The 21,660-nt window shown below is 33.9% G+C and overlaps 1 protein-coding gene across 1 annotated transcript in view; it reads right to left on the reverse strand.

The window, feature by feature from the left end:
* The window catches only part of LOC132745057 (uncharacterized), a 34,078-nt gene extending 16,971 nt beyond the window's left edge, over positions 1-17,107 (reverse strand). Inside the window, exons 1-10 of the mRNA XM_060733892.1 lie at positions 16,859-17,107; positions 13,095-13,361; positions 10,269-11,456; positions 9,852-9,956; positions 7,364-7,554; positions 6,875-7,030; positions 2,704-6,566; positions 2,380-2,513; positions 974-1,211; positions 144-516 (exon numbers count right to left, since the gene is read on the reverse strand). Of these exons, the coding sequence (XP_060589875.1) occupies positions 144-516; positions 974-1,211; positions 2,380-2,513; positions 2,704-6,566; positions 6,875-7,030; positions 7,364-7,554; positions 9,852-9,956; positions 10,269-11,456; positions 13,095-13,361; positions 16,859-16,985 (6,642 nt within the window). The 5' untranslated portion in view covers positions 16,986-17,107. The remainder of the gene's footprint in view (positions 1-143; positions 517-973; positions 1,212-2,379; positions 2,514-2,703; positions 6,567-6,874; positions 7,031-7,363; positions 7,555-9,851; positions 9,957-10,268; positions 11,457-13,094; positions 13,362-16,858) is intronic.
* Between the last annotated feature and the right edge of the window lie 4,553 nt (positions 17,108-21,660).

Genomic DNA, 21,660 nt, shown 5'->3' on the forward strand with positions numbered 1-21,660 from the left:
ACAGTTACTGTACATAATTATATTGGTCTTTGATTCTTTCCTCTCCTAAGCGTTAACATGCAATTTATTGCTTTTAACCTGTAATCAAAATTTACTTATCTCTTCATTAAATATTACAATACAGTTTGCAGCTTTTTACTTACAGTGTCACCCTCATAGTTCGTTTCCGTTGTCTTAGTAAAAACCGTTCTATCTGGTAAGTATCCATCTCTCAATATTTGAATGACATCTCCTTCTTCGGAAAATGTCAACCGGTATGTTTCATTTTCAATAGAATTGTGAACAGATATCATTCCCCCGTTGCTATAGCTGTAAACTAGTTCAGAAACTTTTTTGTTGTTAACTATGAAACTTCTTGACTTCAAATGGCCCATGTCATTATATTGGAACAAAAACATCGACCTATCTTCGTACATTACGTATGATAAAGCATTGTCTTTATAATAGTATCTTGTAGTACCTAATTCGGAGATTGTCTGACTTAACATCTGCGTATCATAATCATACACATATCGTCTGAAATTAAATTTTATAGGTTGAAATAGGCCTATTTTATTGGTACCGTTTAGTGTATTTCAAATATTTAATAAAGAAAATCAGTGGTTTGTGCTTATCTTATCCTTCATTATGTATTAGTCTTTAATGTTTCAATTTCTGCACTGCGTAACTTTTGAAAAAGAAAGTGTTTGTTGTATTAATAGCTTCTGCAAAACAACTTTGACGTAGAATGACAAACTTAAATGCGCGTCAAACGAATTTTGGCCCATCGTTTTAAGTGTTTCATCAATATCAATGTATTGTCTGTTTATGATATATATATATATATATATATATATATATATATATATATATATATATATATATATATATATATATATATATATATATATATATACATGAAACATTAAGCAGTACACTGAAAATAATACAAAACAGTCTTGATTTATAAATCAATTATAAACAAAACACTTACACTTGTGATACACTTCCGGATGTCGATTCATGTAATTGCATATACTGAATCTGTTTGTTTACGTTATACCTTACCGAAACGTACGGACCATCAGAATGTCGAATTACTGTTAAAAGTAAATCTTTGTATTCAAAGTTTAAGCGGCTGGAGTCAGTTAATGACGCAATGGCTTTTATCCTGAGAGATTCTGAGTCGAAACGAAATTCTTTACTATCTTTATCTGAACGAAGTATAAATTCTGTAATAAAAGTAAAATAAAAATAAGTTGTTGTTACCGTTGTTCTTGAGGTCTTCGTCAGCATAGTCGTGTCCGTTGACGTCGTCAAAACCGTTATCGTATCAGTTGCTGTCATGGAAATTGTCACATCTGTAGTCATAAAGGTCTTAGTCGTACCTGTAAATGTACAATTTGTAGTAATGGTCGTCGTCGATGCAGGTGTGGTTGTAGCCGGAGACATCGATTAAGTCGTGGTCATATTCAAATTCGTAGAATTCGTAGTGAAGAAAATCGTTAGTTGTTACCGTACTTGTAATTCTGAAAATTATGGTCATTGTAATTATCGTTGTAGTCGTAGAAGTTGTCGTTAAGTCGTAGTTGTAACCTCATTCTTGAAGGTCAAGTACTATAAGTAGACCCCATAATTGTAGCTACACAAGTATCGTACACGTCAAGAAAACACATGGTCGTGGTCATCTTCTAAAGGTAAACTACATACGGTGATATGCAGCATCTTCCAATCCAGTCAGGGGTAAGCTGTATTCGATGTTAGCTTACACGATGTTACAGTCTACATATACAGATCCTGCAAAAGCTTTATATACCTCGCAAGCTAATGCGTTTCAACATAGCATAATTCTATCACAATATCTAGGAAACGGAATCAGCTTTGATAGTAACTTTTTAATACGTAATTATAACACATACCATGTAACTTGTATCTGTTAAACAATGTTTTACAAGAAAAGTTTAGGTATGATTGACGTATTTTGAAAATATATTTGTTTATATTCATTTATAGAGATAAACTATTTAATTATATTACATATATCATAGGTTATTGTTTTAAAATGATTTAGGCACAATAATGCACAAATAATGATTTGTTCTGTAGAAATGGAAAATGTATGTTTATAATGTTGAAATTATGTGTACAAAATATAAAGATATTTAACACAAGAAAGACAAAGCGCTGAATCAGTAGGAACTTGAGGTTTTGTAGCAAAATTTAACAAAATGCCGAAATGCAAAAGGCATAAAATATGGTTCAGTTTTGTGTTTGTGACAAAAGAGGAAAGTTTTGAGAACATTCATAGGACACCAAAGCTTGTGAGAAAAAATAGAAATTTTAGTCTTAAAGTGCATGTCACATTACAAGAACAATCAAAATAAATATAAGAGGACTTGCCTGTGGCATTCTCTGTAAGAATTCCTAATTTCTTATTGATATAAACGTTGTCATCTACTTTAACGAATAGAAAGTTTACTTTTTCTAAAGTTAATATTAGCTCTGTTCTGTTGATTGACCTTATCTTCGTATCCCTGCAACAAAACGAAAGCAAAACTCTTATTATATATTTAAACATATCTTAATAACTGTACATGAAAAAGTCAATTTGAATTTGTTTTATATTTAATAAGTTTTAAAATCATTATCTTCTTCCATTGTATCCATTCAATGTTAGATAATTTACTTTAAGGTTTGCGTTACTGATAGTTGCCAAATATTTACCATAATGGAAGTATCCATCCTGACCCCATGTAACCTGATTGTTTTCTCGACCCTATTCGTGCAGACATAAATCTCTCAATGACTAAACGAACGTTAGAATTCGACTGAATATCAAAGTCGGTAACAGTTTGAATGTTCCTATCACCATATGGAGCATCAGAAAATTCAATCAAGTATTTCAATATAGCATCAAAATTTTTTACATATCTCCCTGCTAAACTCATTTCATTTAAGACATCTGACATTTTTAGAGCGAGACTCTTTGTGTTGTTTCCAGTCAAGGCAATAAAATTGTCCCAAACCGGTGTCCACTCTTCTACGTTGTAATGAGAAGGTTTCAAGTCGTATTTCATATCAAGGAAGGGATTCTCTATCTGTGTACTTTGAACAAGTTCCGACACACTGAACTTCATCGATTCTGAACCGTCAAAAGTGTTGTCATTTTGTATTGACTTGAAAGTTAAAGAACTCATTGCCCGCGAAAGCAAAATCCCCGCTGGTCCTTGATCAGGGCATCCAAACACGTAAAATGTATCTTTAAAAAAGTCTTCCGATGCATCATCCAACTTGATAATTCCGGCACCTGAAGCTTCAATTTTTATTATCGGAACTACCATATCAGAATCGCCGAGATTTGCTAAATTTACTTTTATTTTTCCTGTTTTTCCATTGAGTACGCGTTCAGTTGATTCGACATCTAAATACAAATACCCCTCCTTTCCGTATCGAACGTTTATTACTTCATTGTGAATAATGGTTTGATTCAGAGAAGGTGAAAAAATTGTTAAATTACAGGAGTTTATATCGTTTGGAATATCAAAGGATGCATATACTACAGTAGTTGAAAAAATATAAACTGCACGTGCCATCACGGTAACGTTGATGTTGTTTAATTTTATTTGCATGTCAAAAGGGAATAAAGTTCCTTTTATAACGAAAGTAGTTTGTACCCCCGGAATTATTACTTTTGGAAATACCTCCTGGATTTCAAAGTTTGCATATTTAACTAAAATTGAAACGTTTTGCTCCATATTCAAGACAGGATTAAGAAAACCTGTATTTTGTAGCAGTATATAGTAATCAGATTTCAGTGTATCAGGAACAATTATATATTGATTTGGTAGATTTGGTTTATCAGTTGCAAAATCAAAGTCATATAATGTTGCAGGTTCGACTGATTTCAAGAATATGTTGTTAAAAGCGTTTGTATTATTTGATGTCAACTTCAAAATAAGTGTTGCGTCACTAGAAACGTTCACAATTTGTAATGATCGTAAGTTGTTTTCATTTAGTATCATGTTAGTTGAATTCCCAACTGAAAGAGACTGATACGCTATTCTTGTTTTATTTATTGATACACCAACATTATTTTCCAGATGGATATCAATCACATTTGTTCTGCTTTTCACAAGTGTGGAATAGTTCTTTCCTATAACATGTGGAACTTCACCTTGTAGAGAAAAGTTCAAATGGTTTGATAATTTCGCGCTCAAACTAAAGAAGCTGCATACTGGTTCTCCGATTTTGGAATCTGTAATATCCCACGTTTCATCATCAGAAAGATAAACAGAGTCACATTTATATCCATCAACTTTGTTGGTTCCATTATTGTAGATTTCCCAAAGGACTGTCATATCATTACCGTATTCTAATACACTGGAGGTTCTTACTTGTGCCACTAAAATATCACTACTTACACTTTCAATTAAATCAAACATTATTCGATGTATGTTATCATCTTCATTTTCTTCAAACAAATCGTCATTTGAGTCACAAACGATCGCTAGAAAATAGCTTTTCGATTGTAAATCTTTAGGGAGAAAGATCGTGACATTTAGGGATTTTGTATCGCCAGGCTTTAAATTAAAGTTCCTTTGAATGGACTTAAGTTTGCGATCAAAGGAATCAACGACGAAGTCTTCGCTTAGGTATACACTATCGTACCATATATGGTTTGATGTAACATTTCCAGTATTTGTGACATTGTAGCCTAGCAAGACGGGCTGTCCACCATGCAATTCGTTATAAGCAATATCACTGTCTATTTCCAAGTTAGGCAGCAGTAAAGATATATTTCGCGGAAACAGAAAAGAACCAAAAATGGGTGTAAGCGAGTTAGTCATATTAATTGTCGTTGAGTTTTTATCAAACGGTCTAACAACTGAGTTTTCAAATTCGCTTTCTCCAATACTGTCCGGCAAAACAAGAAGAAAAGGGTGTCCCGAAAAATCGCCAGGTATTGTAATTGTTGTCCTAAATGAATAGCTCTGACTTGGAAGAAGCATTCCTATATGAAGTCTGTCATGAAGATGTAAGCCAAACTGTTCTAAATCATATACAGATTTCACTTCATGATCAGCTAAAAATACAGAATCAACCCAAGAGGTTTTGTGTGTAGGTTGGAGACCGATGTTAGTGACAGTTACATTAATTTCGACATTTGATCCAGGAAGAATAATTTCGCTGTCTGTATCAGGCAATCTAATTGTTAGTTGTGCATCTAACAAAGCTGGGTCAACCTTTTTAATCTCAAAAGAACTTGTTTGGCACAACAAATTATTATGCCTTGAATGTGCTTCATACACATTGGAATAAACGTCCGTTTCAATACATAGAAAAAATCTTCCGAACACATCTGATGGGAAAAAAAATCTTTTGCTTTGTTCATATGAAGCCTGGTACTCTAGGAAATATTCAATTGTATAGGAATTAAGCGGTATACGTTCACCATTTCTTGTTTTGTATGATATTTGATCATACCATGGCACAAAATCGCTGAATGAATTACCGACGTTCTTTACTTTCCATTTTACATCAATCACCGTACCTACATTACTGATAAAGGAAACATTCTTTTCGAGTTTTATAATTGAAAGATCTGAAGCAGGTGCAGGTTCTATATTGATCAATTTTTCCAACCTATTATTTAAAGTATTTATGCCTTCAAATATATCGTTTCTTATGTTAACATTAATAATGACATAATGAGGACCTGAACTATCCTTTGGGATTGTGAATAATACAGACTGTGAATAAGATCCGTTAATGCTTAAAGAATGTTTTTGAAATAGTAAGTGATCTAATCTCCTGTCTGGCATTTTATCCTCTACACCTTTGGCTATAAACACGCGATCCATCCATGCTTCTTTCTCCACTTTTCTATTACCTTTGTTAGATACCCTATATGTTAATTGTAACGATTTTCCAGCAAGAATGTATTGATTGAGTTCGATCTCATTTAAGAGTAAAAGATCCGCAGCACGTAATTCAACATCGATATTTTCTATAGTAGCAATATTATTATGCATTAATTTGTCTCCAGTAGAGTAAATTTCATTGTCTACTTCCAATCTTGTTTTAATGTTCCCATAAATATTGAATGGAAGAACAACAGATACATTTCTCTCGTACATCTGAAGTCTTTGGAATCGATTTCCTGTATTAATCAAAACTTTATGCAATGTGATGAAAGAAAAATATGATTGTGACTTGACTTTCAAACTATCAATCCACTTGTTTGATAGTGTATTTCCATTTCCAATATTACGGACTTTCCATGCAGCGTTTAACAATGTAAAATTTGCCTCATAGATAACTGATGCAGTAAAGTTAACAATTTCAAGATCTGGAAGAGCTTGTTTTATATAAATTATCTGAGAAAGATTGTTATTTTTGTCATTTGCGTACTCAAAAAGATTATTTGTAAAATCGGTAAAGACAAAAATATCATAGTTTCCTGAAGAAATATCTGGCGACACATAAAAGTTTATCAATGACGTATAAGATTCATCGGCTTGCAAAGCTCCATAGTGCCACATAGTTGCAACATTTCTACGCCAATGACCAGATTTTGAAACCAAACCCTAAATTAAATATAAAGCAAACGCAATGTTTTATAGTATTGTTGAAACAATTAAAAGGCTTTAAGTTGTAAACGTAAAAGAAATCTAAATTTAAATCATCTTGTCACGACCAAGATTGTAACTTTTTGCAGAGAACTTCCGGTTTATTATCTTTGTAGTTCTTCAAATGATTATTACAAAAGGAAAACAAATTTGAAATGTTAAACAAAATAAATTGTTAAATCCATACTTCATGTTGATAAATGTAAGGAGATACCAATTGCTGATAAATATTAGTGAATGATTATTATATTAAAACAAGCACTTACCACCAAATCCCTCCAGTAACTTTGTGACACGGGTGAATCATTTCCATTATTTCGCACTGTCCATGAGATATCTACAGTTTCTCCAGTAATCCATTTATTGGTCATATTAATCAGGGTTACTTCAAGGTCAGGTGGTGGTGTTAAAAGAACCTGAATCTTAAACATTAAGGCAATAATATAGAATTCAGAAGCATATAAACTTTCAAGAAAATGTTGGGCTCACGTGCTATCACAGTTGAACAGTTACATTACGATTGTACTACTTATGATAAAAACAATAAAGACACTTCTTACAAAAAACGATAGTAATAATAACATTTTCATGTGTTGAAATAAATAAGAAACGTGAAATTTTCAAATAACTCCTTGTGTTTAAAGGTCATTTTGTAACGAAATGATTGTATTTATAACATACCTACATGTATGACTTTTAAGTCGTATCTACAATTTCGACTAAGAATGAAAAATATTACTTGAAACTAACATTACCTTTTTCGCTATCAGGTTGTTTTTCTCTCCTAGGTGTTCAAACACATTATTAAAAACATCAGTTTCAATAATGATATAGAAATTTCCAGAAATGAAATCCGGTATTTTCACAAACATTGCCTGTGAATAATTTCCATTTTGGACTATGTTGCCATTGTGCCGTGAATCAGTCAAATAGCTTGTGCCATACCCTAAAAGAATCGGTCATTTATGAAAAAATAAAATTTGAAAAATATTTCACTTGGTAAATTATTGCACAGGGGCACTTGAGTAATTACCTATGACTGCTAATATAAAGGCATATAACAAATGAATGTACTATCGCAAAATGGAGATCGATCACTGAATCGTTCTAAATAAGTAAAACGCTATTGTGTTAAAAAACTAACAAGCAAATTCGTTGAATTTATATCCCCCGCCGAGTACTGGTTATTAATAACACAACAACTGAAGACATAAGGCTTTATTTATATATTTATCATGGCGTAAACAGTAATATTCTTAGTACATAATAAATGTTCAGGGCAATAACATATTCTTAATTCACTCAGTCTTAAATAGCAATATCTGGACATGGCAATGAGATGTAAATTGCATTTTTGTATCTATGGTTCCAAAAACGTTTTGTTGAAATCAATACAGAAGTTGCAAAGAAATAGCAATATTGCTATATATGTATACTACATAACTAATAAAGGGCCATAACTCTGTAAAGAAGGGTCTTGTCTGAACAAGGCAACAAATTATGAACATGTCATCTTGGTATTAATGGTTCTCATAAAGTGTAATAAAATTCCAGCCAGTAGTTTCAGAGAAGTAGCGTGGCAACAATTATTGCTCTATATGCATACTGCATAACTAATTAAGGGCCATAACTCTGAGTTAGAATCTGACCTAAACAAGGCGACGATATGCGCTACTCCTCTAAATATTGATAATTCCCATTAAGTTTCGTTGATTTTCAGCCATTAGTTGCAGAGAAGTAGCGCGAAAACGATTATTGCTCTATATGCATACTGCATAACTAATCTAGGACCATAACTCTGAGTTGAAGTATCTGAGCGGAACAAGAGGACGATATGCGCATCTCCTATTGGTATTGAAGTTTCCAATAAAGTTTGGTTGAATTCCAGCAGTAGTTGCAGAGAAGTAGCGCGGAAACGATTATTGCTCTATATGCATACTGCAAAACTAATCAAGGGCCATAACTCTGAGTTAGTGTCTGACCTGAACAAGGCGATGGTATGCGCATCTCCTTCGGTTTTGAAGGTTCCATAAAGTTTGCCCTATATGCATACTGCATAACTTATCAAGGGCCATAACTCTGAGTTAAAGTATCTGACCGGACCTTTGCGAAGATATGCGCATCTCCTCTTGGTAATGAAGTTCTCATAGAGTTTCGTTGAATTCAAGAAAGTAGTTGCAGAGAAGAAGCGCAGAAATGATTATTGTACAATATGCATACTGCATAACAAATCAAGAGCCATAACTCTGAGTTAAATTGTCTGACCGGAACAAGGCGGCGATATGCGCATATCCATCTTAATATTGATGATTCTCATTAATTTTCGTTTAATTCCAGCCAGTAGTTGCAGAAAAGTAGCGCGGAAACGATTATTGCTCTATATGGATAATGCATAACTAATCAAGGGCAATAAATCTGAGTTAAAGCAACGATATGCGCATATCCTGTTGGTATTGAAGATTTCCATAAAGTTTCGTTAGATTTCAGCCAATAGTTGCTGAGAAGAAGCACAGAAAGGATTATTGCGCTATATGCATACTTCAATTCTAATCAAGGACCGTAACTCTGAGTTAAAGTGTCTGACTGGAACAAGGCAACGATATGCGCATCTCTTGGTATTGAAGGTTCCTATAAGGTTTCGTTGAATTCCAGCCAGTACTTGCAGAGAAGTAGCGCGGAAACTATTTTTGCTCTATATGCATAGTGCATAGGTAATCAAGGGCCATAACTCTGTGTTTAAAGGTCTGACTAGAACAAGCCAAAGAAATGCGTATCTCCTCTTGATATTGATGATTTCCTTAAAGTTTCCATGAATTCTAGCCAGTTGTTGCAGAAAACTAGCGAGGAAACGAAATTCGGACGGACGGATGGACGGACGGACGTTCTAACGGATCAGTAATAATGTGGCTACTCTATTGTCCTGTCTATTGTTCTTTATAGCCATACAAAAGAAAATAGCAACATAAAAGCAATGAGTGACATCAAAGAGAAAGAACAGTTACTGATTGTCCCTCTAGCCACATGATTTCTGTCCAGTAAGAGCGGAAGAACGGACGGAAGAATGGACGGACGGACAACGCCAAAACAATATCCCCCTCCCGATTCCACCGGCAGGGGATAACAACCATCAGTGAACAAAAAAGAAATATTTGAAATTTCAGACGACTTAAAAGACGAAAACATGTCGCAATCATAAGTCGTTGGTTTACACTGTACAAAGCCAAGAGATGACAAAATCTTTACCAGTAAATTCAGTCTCTGACCACCATATTCTGTCCCACCACGTTGAACTCTTTGTAGGACCCTCTCCAGTATTAACAACATCCCATGTGAGCTTTACATTTGATCCTTAAGTAAATAAATCAACCATTTAACAGATAAAATACATGTATACTTTTAACTTTAAAAAGATGGGCATAAATGTCTTTGGCACCTGAAATAATATCAGCAGATTTTGAATGACTGAAGTGATCGGGATGACATCATTTTAAGGAATATATATTTTTCTATCTTGCATTAATAATTAACACTGGTAAACAATTTTATGCATACGTCCGTATATTCTTTCCTCTTTTAATCTTTGAAATATTAAATACTGAATCATTGAAATGTTTCAATTAAGACAATTATTCAAAAGTAATATCGATACTAAAATGTTACCGGAAAAGACACGTGCTCCAGGAAAATTTATTGATGTTACTTGCAGATCAGGTGGCGGAGTAAGTTTAACAGTTATTGTAGAAAGACTGCGCATCACGTTGTTTGATTTGTTATGTTCCGTTATGGTCATATACATATCGGTATACACAAATATATAAGCATTCCCTGTTGTTTTCTCATCGAATGTAAATAGGGCAGACGATGAATATCCGTCATTAGGGTATAATATATTCGTGTTGCGAACACTTGCTACAAGCTTTGCGTTCTGAAAATTATTGTCCCAGGAAAGGTAGATACCATCTGTCCAATAGGTATATAGCAATGTTAATCTCCCATTATTTATAACTGTCCATTTGACTTCTCTACTATCCCCTGTGTATGCAAGCGGTGGTATCGTAACATTGGTTACTGCAACATCGACAAATTGTCGGGTTTCAAAACTCCAAATTGGACTGAATAATAAATCATTGTTTATATAATTGTATACAATTTGCCAATTGTACCTTGTCCCAGGTTCTAGGATCGGGGATTCATAAAAGCTTTCAATAGAAGTAAAGATTGCTTCTTTTGATCTTTCAGCTCCTCGTTTCCAAATATAGATAGTATAGTTAGAAACTGATGGAGAGCTTTGCCAACGCAGATATATGTTTAAATCAATTCCTGTTTGTCCATCACCCGGAGATAATGGTTTTCTCGCTTGGCGGATTCTAAGTGGTTGGTATACCGTTACCTTCCTACCACAATCATCATAAATTGTCCATGTACGGTTAATTTTTGAATCACACTGTCCATTATTAGGAGGTTCATCGGTGAAACTAAATTTCACAGGCATCCCACATGGGTGTTGAACATCAAACATTGATTCAATTACATCAGTCATATTTTCAAGAGCACCGCATGCTATTAGTAGAGGACCTGGAGATCGCACTACTTTTATATTGCTTTCCGATTTTATGTGTATTGTTTGCAAATTCGTTGCCTTATTGCCAGCTCTATCAACTGCTGTCCAAATCCTTCTTATATCACAAGAATGAATACTTTCGTCCGTGTAATTTAAATGTGGCGATGTATCTAAATCGTCGCTTACCGAAGCATTACAAATACTTTCCGGTTTTAAATCACCTGCAGAACAGTCTACAGTTAAGTTCTGTCCGTGTTCACAAAGCTGAATTTTCGGATCTTCAAAATCTGTAAATTAAGATGACTAAAGAACGTTTTAAAAAGTCCTTAGTAAATTGTAATAATTGGGTTGTTCTTGCACAGTTACCTTTTATTTCTAATCGTCTTCACTTATGATTTTTGATACAAAATGTGCTTACGTTTCAACAATAATGAGTTGTGTTATTTCAACTCAGTCTTAGGTAACCTTCAAATAAAAATATGGCTCTATGTTAGAACGAAGTTGATAAAAGTAAAATTGTAGAAAAAAATAAACATAAATGTAAAATATAGCCAGACCCTTATTCCAAAGAAGTCTTCTATAACACAGTATGCAAACTTAAAAAAATTGTACCTTTTGGACACTTATGTTCAAACTTCATTTGTCTGCAATAGTAACGTATAAATATTTCATATAGGGCGAATTTATAATGATTCATGATAATTATAGTTTTTACCAAGTTAACATTGGCATATTTCTTCTCAATCTTATTTACAAACTGTCACGCTGATCTTTGTATTAAAATTGATTACCTAAGATCAATAAGAGCTTATATCTGGCCATTGACAATATCGCTACTAAGTTGAATAAATAACGGCTTATTTATTATCAATTTACTGATCGGACAAGGGCCTTTCATAAATTTGCACTGCGACCTTTGATTTTAACTTATGACCTCAAAATTAATATTGGTCTCCTACTGGTCATGGACAATGTTCCTACATAGTTTCACCAAGAGAACATTTTGCTTCGCAAGTTTAAGAATAATCAATAATTACACACCAACTATTTAACTTCGAATCAATCAGGTTAATTGGCCGGCCATGGGCAGTGTCCCTACGAATTTTCATAAACGTAAGAGTATTGGCCGGAAAATGATTTCACACAAAGTGTTTATGTCATCTTGACATGTGACCTAATGGCTCAACATTAATACGGGTTACCTACAGGTCATTGGAAATTTTCTAACAAATGTTTAACAAACTTCCGCCTTTTTACTTCTCAAGACTTTGATCAGACGATGAATAATTTTGCACAACGGTCACTTTTACCTTGACCTTTGACATAGTGACATCAAAATCAAAATAATTCATTTATTGTTCTTAGGCAATGACCTACAAAGTCACGAACTATGACTAATGTCATCTCTAAAAAATGAGCGCGGACAGGGGTAACAGGACTGACGTACCAACAGAAAAATGTACTGACGGATGGACAACACAAATATCACAGTATTCTCTCTATTTAATTGGAAGAAAGACAAGATCTGCGAAAGAGAAGTTGAAAAAACTTATTAATAGTATGAAAAAGTAGAAGTACACTCAAAAATGGAGACTTGCAAAAGAAACATTTAAAAGCGACACCATAAACTTAAACTTTACACAAGACATAAAGGAAAGAAACATTTAGAGGTTCCATCTTAGAATGGTCGCAAACACATCTAAAGATATCAATCTTACCCTCATTGGACCTTTTTATAACTTCAGTTAAATTAATTAAGTCAATTGGTATGATGTCTGTACTTGTTTTATAGATTGTTTACAAAATATTATTTTAACTAGTGCCTACATATACTTTTCAGTGAATTGAAGGTATGTGCTATACATAAAAAGAAGTTAAATCTTCTAATTGTGTTCAAGGTAGTCAAATTGTGTAAATAATATTACCTGAAATCCACGTGACATGTGTTTCATTAGAATTGTAAACTTCATCAAAAGCTGTAATTGTCAACCTGTATATTATTTTAGAAGTGTTCGCCCGCACGGTCCAATATAGTGTCGAGCTTGAGCAAACAACTGGATATGTGTTAGCAATATATGACACCAAACATACTGTGGTACAAGGTTCCATACATTGCCATTTAAATGTAGCAATGTGTTCGTTACTATATTCATCTGGTTTATTCTCTATGATTAGAACTGGTGGTGTAGTGTCTGCAATGAAATGTATTTGATCAGGAGAACTATGAAGATAGATAAATAGAAATCAGATATATCTAGTAAATATAATTAAATTGCAAGCTTGATCAATAACACCAGTCCTGAACTGTCTCTGATAATAAATGGTATTTACAGTATTTCATTATAAATAAATCTCTCAGTTCAATCACTATTGCAATAAGTTTAAAATCACTGTTATTATTCTCTTACTGTTATCAACCGGTAAAGTTTCACTGAATTAATAATGCTTTGCAAATGTCACTTAATGATTAAGAGGTATGCGCGAACAATTGCTTAAGACATTCAGAAAATGCACGTGAATCACGCGTACAATGTTACTTCAATTCTAGTGGGACTCTCGTAACAAGGTAAGGTATTTGTGTTTCCATCTTGAAAAGAAATGTTTAAGCGTTGCATACATGAGTCTGTACAATTCCTCGACAGGCTCATTTAATCCCCTTGTTGTGAGTTCTCAGTCGTCTGGGTAAATATGGGAGGTAATACTGCTTCTGTATAGTAGATGAGATTGGTCTCTGAGATATGTGTACATGAATGTATATATAAGTGGCTGATCATTTAAAACACATATGTTCCCGAGTCTTTTCTCACAGGATGGTGGGGGATAGTTCTGGATCGGCTTGTATGCTCGTTTCGTGATATAATATAATGGTCATCTTTCAATGGTAAATTGTCAACATATTTTTCTTTACTGTACGTAATGATATTTTCTGGATATTCGTGTGTTTTCTCGTACCACAATTATTGGTTCGGCTTATATCCTTCTCCGACCGACTCTTTTTTCTTGAGATTCATTTCGTGTAATCACAGTCATTACGTTAATCATGGACATGGGAGTCGACGTAGAATGTATCTGAGTACTAGTAACAGTCCTTTTAGAAGGTATCCGATTTTAGACTGTATAGCTGTAGACCCGTCACCTCTGATAACTTCATCTTGTACTATATCCCAGTAATGATCAGCACCAATAAGAATCTCAATCTCAAAATCATCATCTCCTGAGACTGGATGTGTGAGTGTGAGCCCTTTTCGGTAAGTAAGGTGATCAGCATGCTTGTGATGAGATTTCAGTGGCGTTGAAATTTCAGAAATAATCAAAACTTTTATAGGAATATTTTCTCCTTGTGTTTCTAAATACACGGTAGCTCTGCTTAAATGTCGCACGCTCTTTGTCTCCGAGTCACGACTTGTGAGCATTTTCATTTTTGTCGTGTTTGGCTTTCTTTAGGGATTCTGTATTTATCTATTTTTTGGGAACCTTCATCAAATAGGATGTTGGCAGAAATGGAGGTACTTTTTGAGGTTACCATGGAAACTGCTGTCTTAATAACACAGGACCTGGTGTGGTAGAGTGAGCAGAATGTAATACCGAAGTAGGGTTCTATTTCTCATTGTTGATAACAGGAAACTGATCCTATTTCTACTCCACAAATACTAGTATGATGTCTGCGTGAGCATATTTTACACTTGAATTGTAATCTTGTGGTTTCCCAGACAATTGAAACAAAGCCTTCTCTCTCCTTTGGTCACGGTCTTTAATTTTTTCACAGTCTATACAAGAGTGCTCTCCCTTACAAAACAAACATGTCTGTCTTTGTGGTCGTAAATTGCTTGTATGTATTTATTCTTTTCGGTTTACTGGAATCAGATTTTGTAAGAAAAGTTGCTGTAGGAATGAAGTATTGAGGGGTATTCAGCAAATTTCCAGCGTCTAAAATATTGATTTCATTCAGTATACATTGCATCAATTCACGCAAAGACCACGACTGTATCCCGTGCGCACGTGTAATGTTTGTTCTGACCTCTGGCGGTAGTTTTTGAAGAATAACGGGGGTAAGTAGTAAACCATTCTGATTCAATGAAGCTTATGCCCTTTTATATGTCTATTTCGTATCATAGAACCGACTATATGGGAGCTGGAACTTCAAGCAATGCTTTCATGTAAGTTTGTATAATTCTGTCCTTTGACCATATCTCTCATATAATAATGAAATGACCTGTTCATAATTGACACTCGTTAGGTCTAATCAAGCTATTGTTTACAAAGCCTCATTTTTAAGACACAACTTCAAGTAATTGAATTTCTGTACTCTGCTAAGTGAAAGATTCGTGTGTATAGCAGACTCGTAAGAATACCAGAATGAACACCAGTCAATGACATTTTCGTCGAACTTCGGCAAATCTAACTTCGGTAATTTGTGATATACAGGGCTTTGAAACAGAAAAGGTAACAAATGCATCTAGGAAGAATTCTCACTGATACCTGGTGCAAAAATTTCGGATGTTTCTCTGGATACGGAGGCTTGAAATGACTGAGCATTAGGGTTTAGAGATGGGGAATTGTAGTTCAAATTTAAAATTGATATCTTCCTAAAATCATGAATCTTCTGTATCTTGGTCTTTAACATGTATATATACTCAGCATGCTTATTAATTTCTTTTTCTATTTGTTCTTCTTCTTCGTCTTGCAAAGAATCAAGGATCTTTCCGTGAATCTCCGTGATCGTCTGCTGTATTTGTCTGGGGGAATCAATGATCGTCACAAGTTCTTCGTGATCGGCTGCCTCACGCTGAATTGCCTCGACTTTGTTTAGGAGTCGTGTTACTGCGCCTTTGTGACCCTTCTGTATAGATCGTAATTTTGTTGTCATAGTGTAATCCGGTTCGCGGGACCAAAATGTTGTGTAAACACTAAATAATCAAAAGTTTGCACTCGTCTGGTTCTTCAATAATGTTGTTTATCACATACCCGTGCCGATTTTGCGACTCCGTAAAATGGTATTGCACGGCCGTGCATATATTTTGACGTGAAGTCATTTGCGTTATAAAAACATAGCGTCAAGACGCGCTAAATGTAAGCGCTAAACTATAGGCGAGTCAATGAAAAATGTTTCTTAATCACTTCAAACGGTATTTATTTTTGGTATGTGATAACTAGAATATTGAATTCGTGTCAGTTCATTACTAAATTTATTGAACTCGTTGAATAAAAAGAATATTATGCTCGCCGGAGGCTCGCATAATATCATTTTATTCAACTCGTTCAATAAATTCCGTATTAAACTTACACTCATTCAATATCATCTAATTTTTGATTACCGGAAGTCAACTCATATAATGACGTCAATACAATAACAGATGAAAAGGCGCATTACGCTAACGTGACGCTAATATTAGCGCAATAACTAAGTACATGCATATGTACGTAACACAAGGGCTATATTAGATGTCAATGAATCGTACAAATATTTAAAATTGTACAGAAAACGGTATGATAAAATGTATTTATTATTGAACCACACTTCAAACAAAGATTTTTGTTTTAACTTTAATAAGAATGACAGAAGGGACAGGAAATATAAAATTATTAATCGGAGTCATGTAACGTTTCAATTGTTTTTATATGATCGTGTTTACTTGAATGACTAACATTCCCATAAACGTTGGAATTGGGAATGAAATGAAATACTTACCAACAACCCATGTATGACTTTCTGTTGCCTTGTTTCCTTCAAGGTCTGTTGCCACAATTTTCAATGTATACTGTCCTTCGTTCATGTCCTCTTTTTTCCATGTGTTGTTACACGACGTTGTCTCCATAATTCTGTTCCAATAACTTAAAGAACACACAGTTGTTGCCGCTTCATTGATCGTCCATTGTATTTCTGCTGTTGAATTTGTTTTCACAGCTTTTTTTAGAAATGTTATAGTTGGAGGAGTGACATCACCTGTATCATGTAATACGTCATTAAAATAACAACGAGAAATATACATGTTAAAGTAAATTAAAGATCATACACAATGCAAAATAAAAATAGAATCAAAATAAATATTGTAAAATCTTAAGAATTAGAAAAGTAAACTTTATTTATAATCATAAAAGGTAATGATACAAATGGCGGATGTTTTGAAAGGAATGTAACTTGACTGTTTTCTCCTGTACTAAAATATGGTTCATCTAAAAACTGCCTGTGGATCATGATGACATTTGAGATTCACAATGACCTCGTCAATACCAATTCATGTTAATCTTATAATTGAATTCAATACTTGGTACTGGATTGAATTTTCTTGAAAAATAACAATGCCTATTACAGAGTTATAAAGGTCCATAAGTCAAACAAAAAAAGAAAAGATTTGTACTTGTATTTTTCAAATTTACTAAGACAAACAAAATCAAATTAAGATATATTTCAAGAGCATCATCTCCTTTCTATTATATTTCTAACCCCAAACAAAAAATTGCAATTGAATCCGAGTCTCAATTTTTGTTGTTGTTGTTGTTTTTTTTTTTTTTTTGGGGGGGGGGGTTGGGAGGGATGTAGTTACATGACGGGTATGCGAGCTTCTATAGCATGCAGAAAAGTACTTGTTTTGAGGGAATATCTGATATTCAAATTTTTCATAAAAGAATCACAGAAACTAAGGTAAATCATATATAGTTATTATGCTACTCGCCGATAATACACTTACTGTCTTTCATATTGGAATAAAAGTGATAAGATTTCAGCATAATGGTTATGGTAAATAAATACGGAAACAAAGAGATCTCTCGGAAGTACCAATCAAAACAAAATAACATGAAAATTGCAGGCTCGGTTTGACTGAGTTTGTACATGAGGAATAATGAATAAAATATGATAAACAAGATCAACAAGGAAAGGCGGCATTCAATGGACGCAACGCAATAAGTGCAACGTTATCCACGCCCCCAGCACCGGACTGAGCGGTATTCAGTTCTCATCATTTAATAGTGCTGGCAACAATGATCCCGAAGGACCAGAAAAAACAACAACACTGTGTTTACTTTGCTTATTTTGTAACATAGACTGTCCAAGTCTACGTTTCTCAACATTTTTATTATAAGGTATGCATCAAAACAGTATTGTATATCTCTTTCATGATAACACATAGACTATCTGTACAGACATTGCGATAACAATGAGGCTTGTTTTGTAATTTTCATGTATATTTGCAGATTGTCTTTCAAATTGGACGATTTGACTTCCTGTTAAATTTACAAGAAAAAAACTAGATACAATATTAATTCCATTTCGCACAAGCATTTCTATTCGTGCCGAGACTCATTTTTGTTACGCCGTGCAAGCGGTCAGGATATATATCCTACTCATGGTTCGGTAATTGCTTAAACAAGTAAGATGCTTGAATACCGCCAAATAATTTATATTAAAATACATGTATCAGATTTTTACGTTTATTCCACTTGTCTTGCCTGAGTTTTTTCTTTTGCATTTTGTAGCTACTTCCTTAGAAAAATAATTATTTCATAGCTGTCAACAATACAGCCTTGGTCGTCCTGGATCGCTCATTTGAGATATGTTGCTAGAAATTTCTATTTTTCAACATTAAAGTCAGTAATGAGATTGAGATTGTTATTTTTACCCTAAGTACACAGCTGCTAGCTGTCTTCTACGAAATGTTTTATGACGAATCGCATCTGAGCATTGGGTATAATTATTTCACACAAGAATACTTACAATTCTTTATAAATTAAGACCATTTTACTACACAAGTTTAGGTGAGTGACCCCTTGAGCGTTGCCATTTTTTTACCTAAGAGGCATGCCTTATACCACTTTTGCTATATGCCAAATATCTAAGGTTTTGACATGTAGTTCAACAAGTTTTTTGTTGTTTTTTTTTTGTTTTTGTTTTTTTTTTTTCTATGTAAACTAGTCTCCCGGGACGCAGTCTATTTTTAGAGTAAGGGCATGAGTTGTAATTTTTTGTAGAGGACAACAAGGTGATTCTATATACCGAATATATAATGTTCTTGCAACAGAAGGAGGCTATCAAGATATATAATATGATAAACTAGATCAACAAGAAAAGGCGGCGCTCAATGAATGCAAACCCCACACGACTAAGTGCTCAACAAGAACAAGTCTATATAAATAAAATTGGGTCCGGTGCGGGTCCAGTTTTGACCCCAGGGTCATGATTTACTTGAATTTTGTAGAGATATACTTGTAAATACAACATGCCAAATATCTAAGTATGCAGTTTTTTGTATAAGAAGACTTAAATAAATGATTTTTCCTATATGAGCCTATGGTAATTGACGGGCAATGATTGATACAAAACGTGTACAGGAACATAAGGCAATGCAACATGTCAATTATCTTAGCTCTTGCATTGTAACTTTTGAGAAGAAGATTTGTTAAAGATTTCATTTTTGACTATATATTTAGTTCTTGTGACCTACTCATGCATTAAACCGAAACCAATTATATAACCTTTAAAGAGGACCACCACAGGATCATTCCTGTGAAATTTGGTTGAAATCAATCAAGTGGTTAAATAGGAGATGTTGGTTAAAGTTATTGGATAACGACGAACGACAGACGCATTGCCATCACAAAAGCTTGCCACTGAGTACCTTGTGCTCAGATGGGCTAAAATGTGGCATTTATTGGGTCTCAAACTTCAGACCGCTTACTTTTGAAGCGAGTGTCCTACCACTGGACAACGGCCAGTACATGAAATTGCGCCAAAATCTGGCGAATCAATGCAATGATTTACCGTTATGTCAGGGAAGGTTATTCAGTTTTACATCGAATTTTAAACAAATTTCTTTTTAACGAAAGGAAATCGATTGCTTGAATCTACATTTTTGATTTGTCAATATAATAAATATATTTTATGTACTTGCAACAGAACGTCATTTATAACACCACTATATCACATATTTTCCCGCAAAAATATATGCCGCTCCAGCGCACTTGCAAAAAGTAAATTAAATAGTCAAATATATGATAAACAAGATCAACAAGAAAATGCGGCGTTCAATGAACGCAACCACCACACGATCAAGCAACAAGAACCAGCGACAATGAGACAGGATGATCCCAAACAAAAACAGGACACGGCAGAAGGTAGAGCACGAACAGGATAATCACTTAAATGATACATAAAAGAAAATAATAATAACCGACAAGGAAATTAAACAAGAAATCAAATATTTGAATGTATAAAAGGCCCGCAAAGTAAAAGGGTACAGGGGAAGGGGACTTGAGATTCGGGGAATGAAGGGGCAAAAGTTTAAAAAAAATAAAGTTAGGGGCGAAAGGGAAGACATTTACCCTAGACGAGAAAAGAACAAGCGACACTAACAAAAATGGCACCAAAAAGCATGAAACAACAAAGACATACATCTGAGAAACACAGTGGGGCATCGCTTTGGGACGGTCAGGAGCATAAATACTGCTGGGGAGTACACACTGTGTATGAGTTTTTTATATCTCATTGGACAAATGTCCATAAAACATTGTAAAATGTACTTAACATAACAGTAATCATTCGTTAACTGTGGGTTTTTTTTCGTAACAATTTGATTGGTTCGCGATTTTAAATCAAAGGACCGCTTGTCACAAAGAACATACTGTTAAATCAGTTTATAGTTTAGAAATTTATAGGGCGGCGTGTTACGTACCTTATTAAAGCAATTTTCTAACCAGTATTTTATCTAAGCTTTAGAAATGTTTTCAAATCTACAAATCTATCAATTGATTTTCAACCAGTCATACTGCACAGGAACGATGCCGTGGCTGAACGCTACTCAATGAAATGCAATGTGACTAACTGCCGTAATCCAAAGTGAAAACTACCAACACCAACACCTCATATATATTCAGTATGATTTTTGCTTTGTTTCTTTTTTTTAAATATGGCTTTTTAATATATTTCCTTACAAAATGCATTTTAAGTCACAAAGGGCCAATTAAAACCAAAAAATATTTTTTAAAAGACACTAGCTTTTTTATTTACATTTTCCTATCCCCTAACACATTCTGTAAGTCCTAGAAAATAGTACAAACGGGCAAAACCCGACGTATGACTACAAACGTTCCCCCAATTCAATAGTCTAATCCGATTTCGGCCCATGATAATAAAAAAGAAAGTTTAAAGACTAAGAAATTTTTTAAACGTATACACTTTAAAAACATAATCTTAGTATCTTCCCTTTTTTAAAAACAGTTTTTTTAACTAATAAAAAATTCGTATTTTAACCGCCAAAAATGTGTATCAAAATAAAAGCATTGATTCCCCATAAATATGTTTTTTACCTTGAAAAATACCTTTTAAAAGTACAAAAAAGGAAAAAGATTCATATTTCTTTATCTAACTAAAGTATATCATCTGATTATCATACTAATTATGTTACACAAGACATGGTGCATTATTATCTTTTATATTTACAGTACAGCAATCTACATGTTAACGGTGTCAAAACGTAATTTTATTGAGTTCAAGTT

The sequence above is a fragment of the Ruditapes philippinarum genome, unplaced genomic scaffold (assembly GCF_026571515.1).
Source record: "Ruditapes philippinarum isolate M1 unplaced genomic scaffold, ASM2657151v2 ctg2578_1_1_1_1, whole genome shotgun sequence".
Taxonomy (NCBI): Eukaryota; Metazoa; Mollusca; class Bivalvia; order Venerida; family Veneridae; genus Ruditapes; species Ruditapes philippinarum.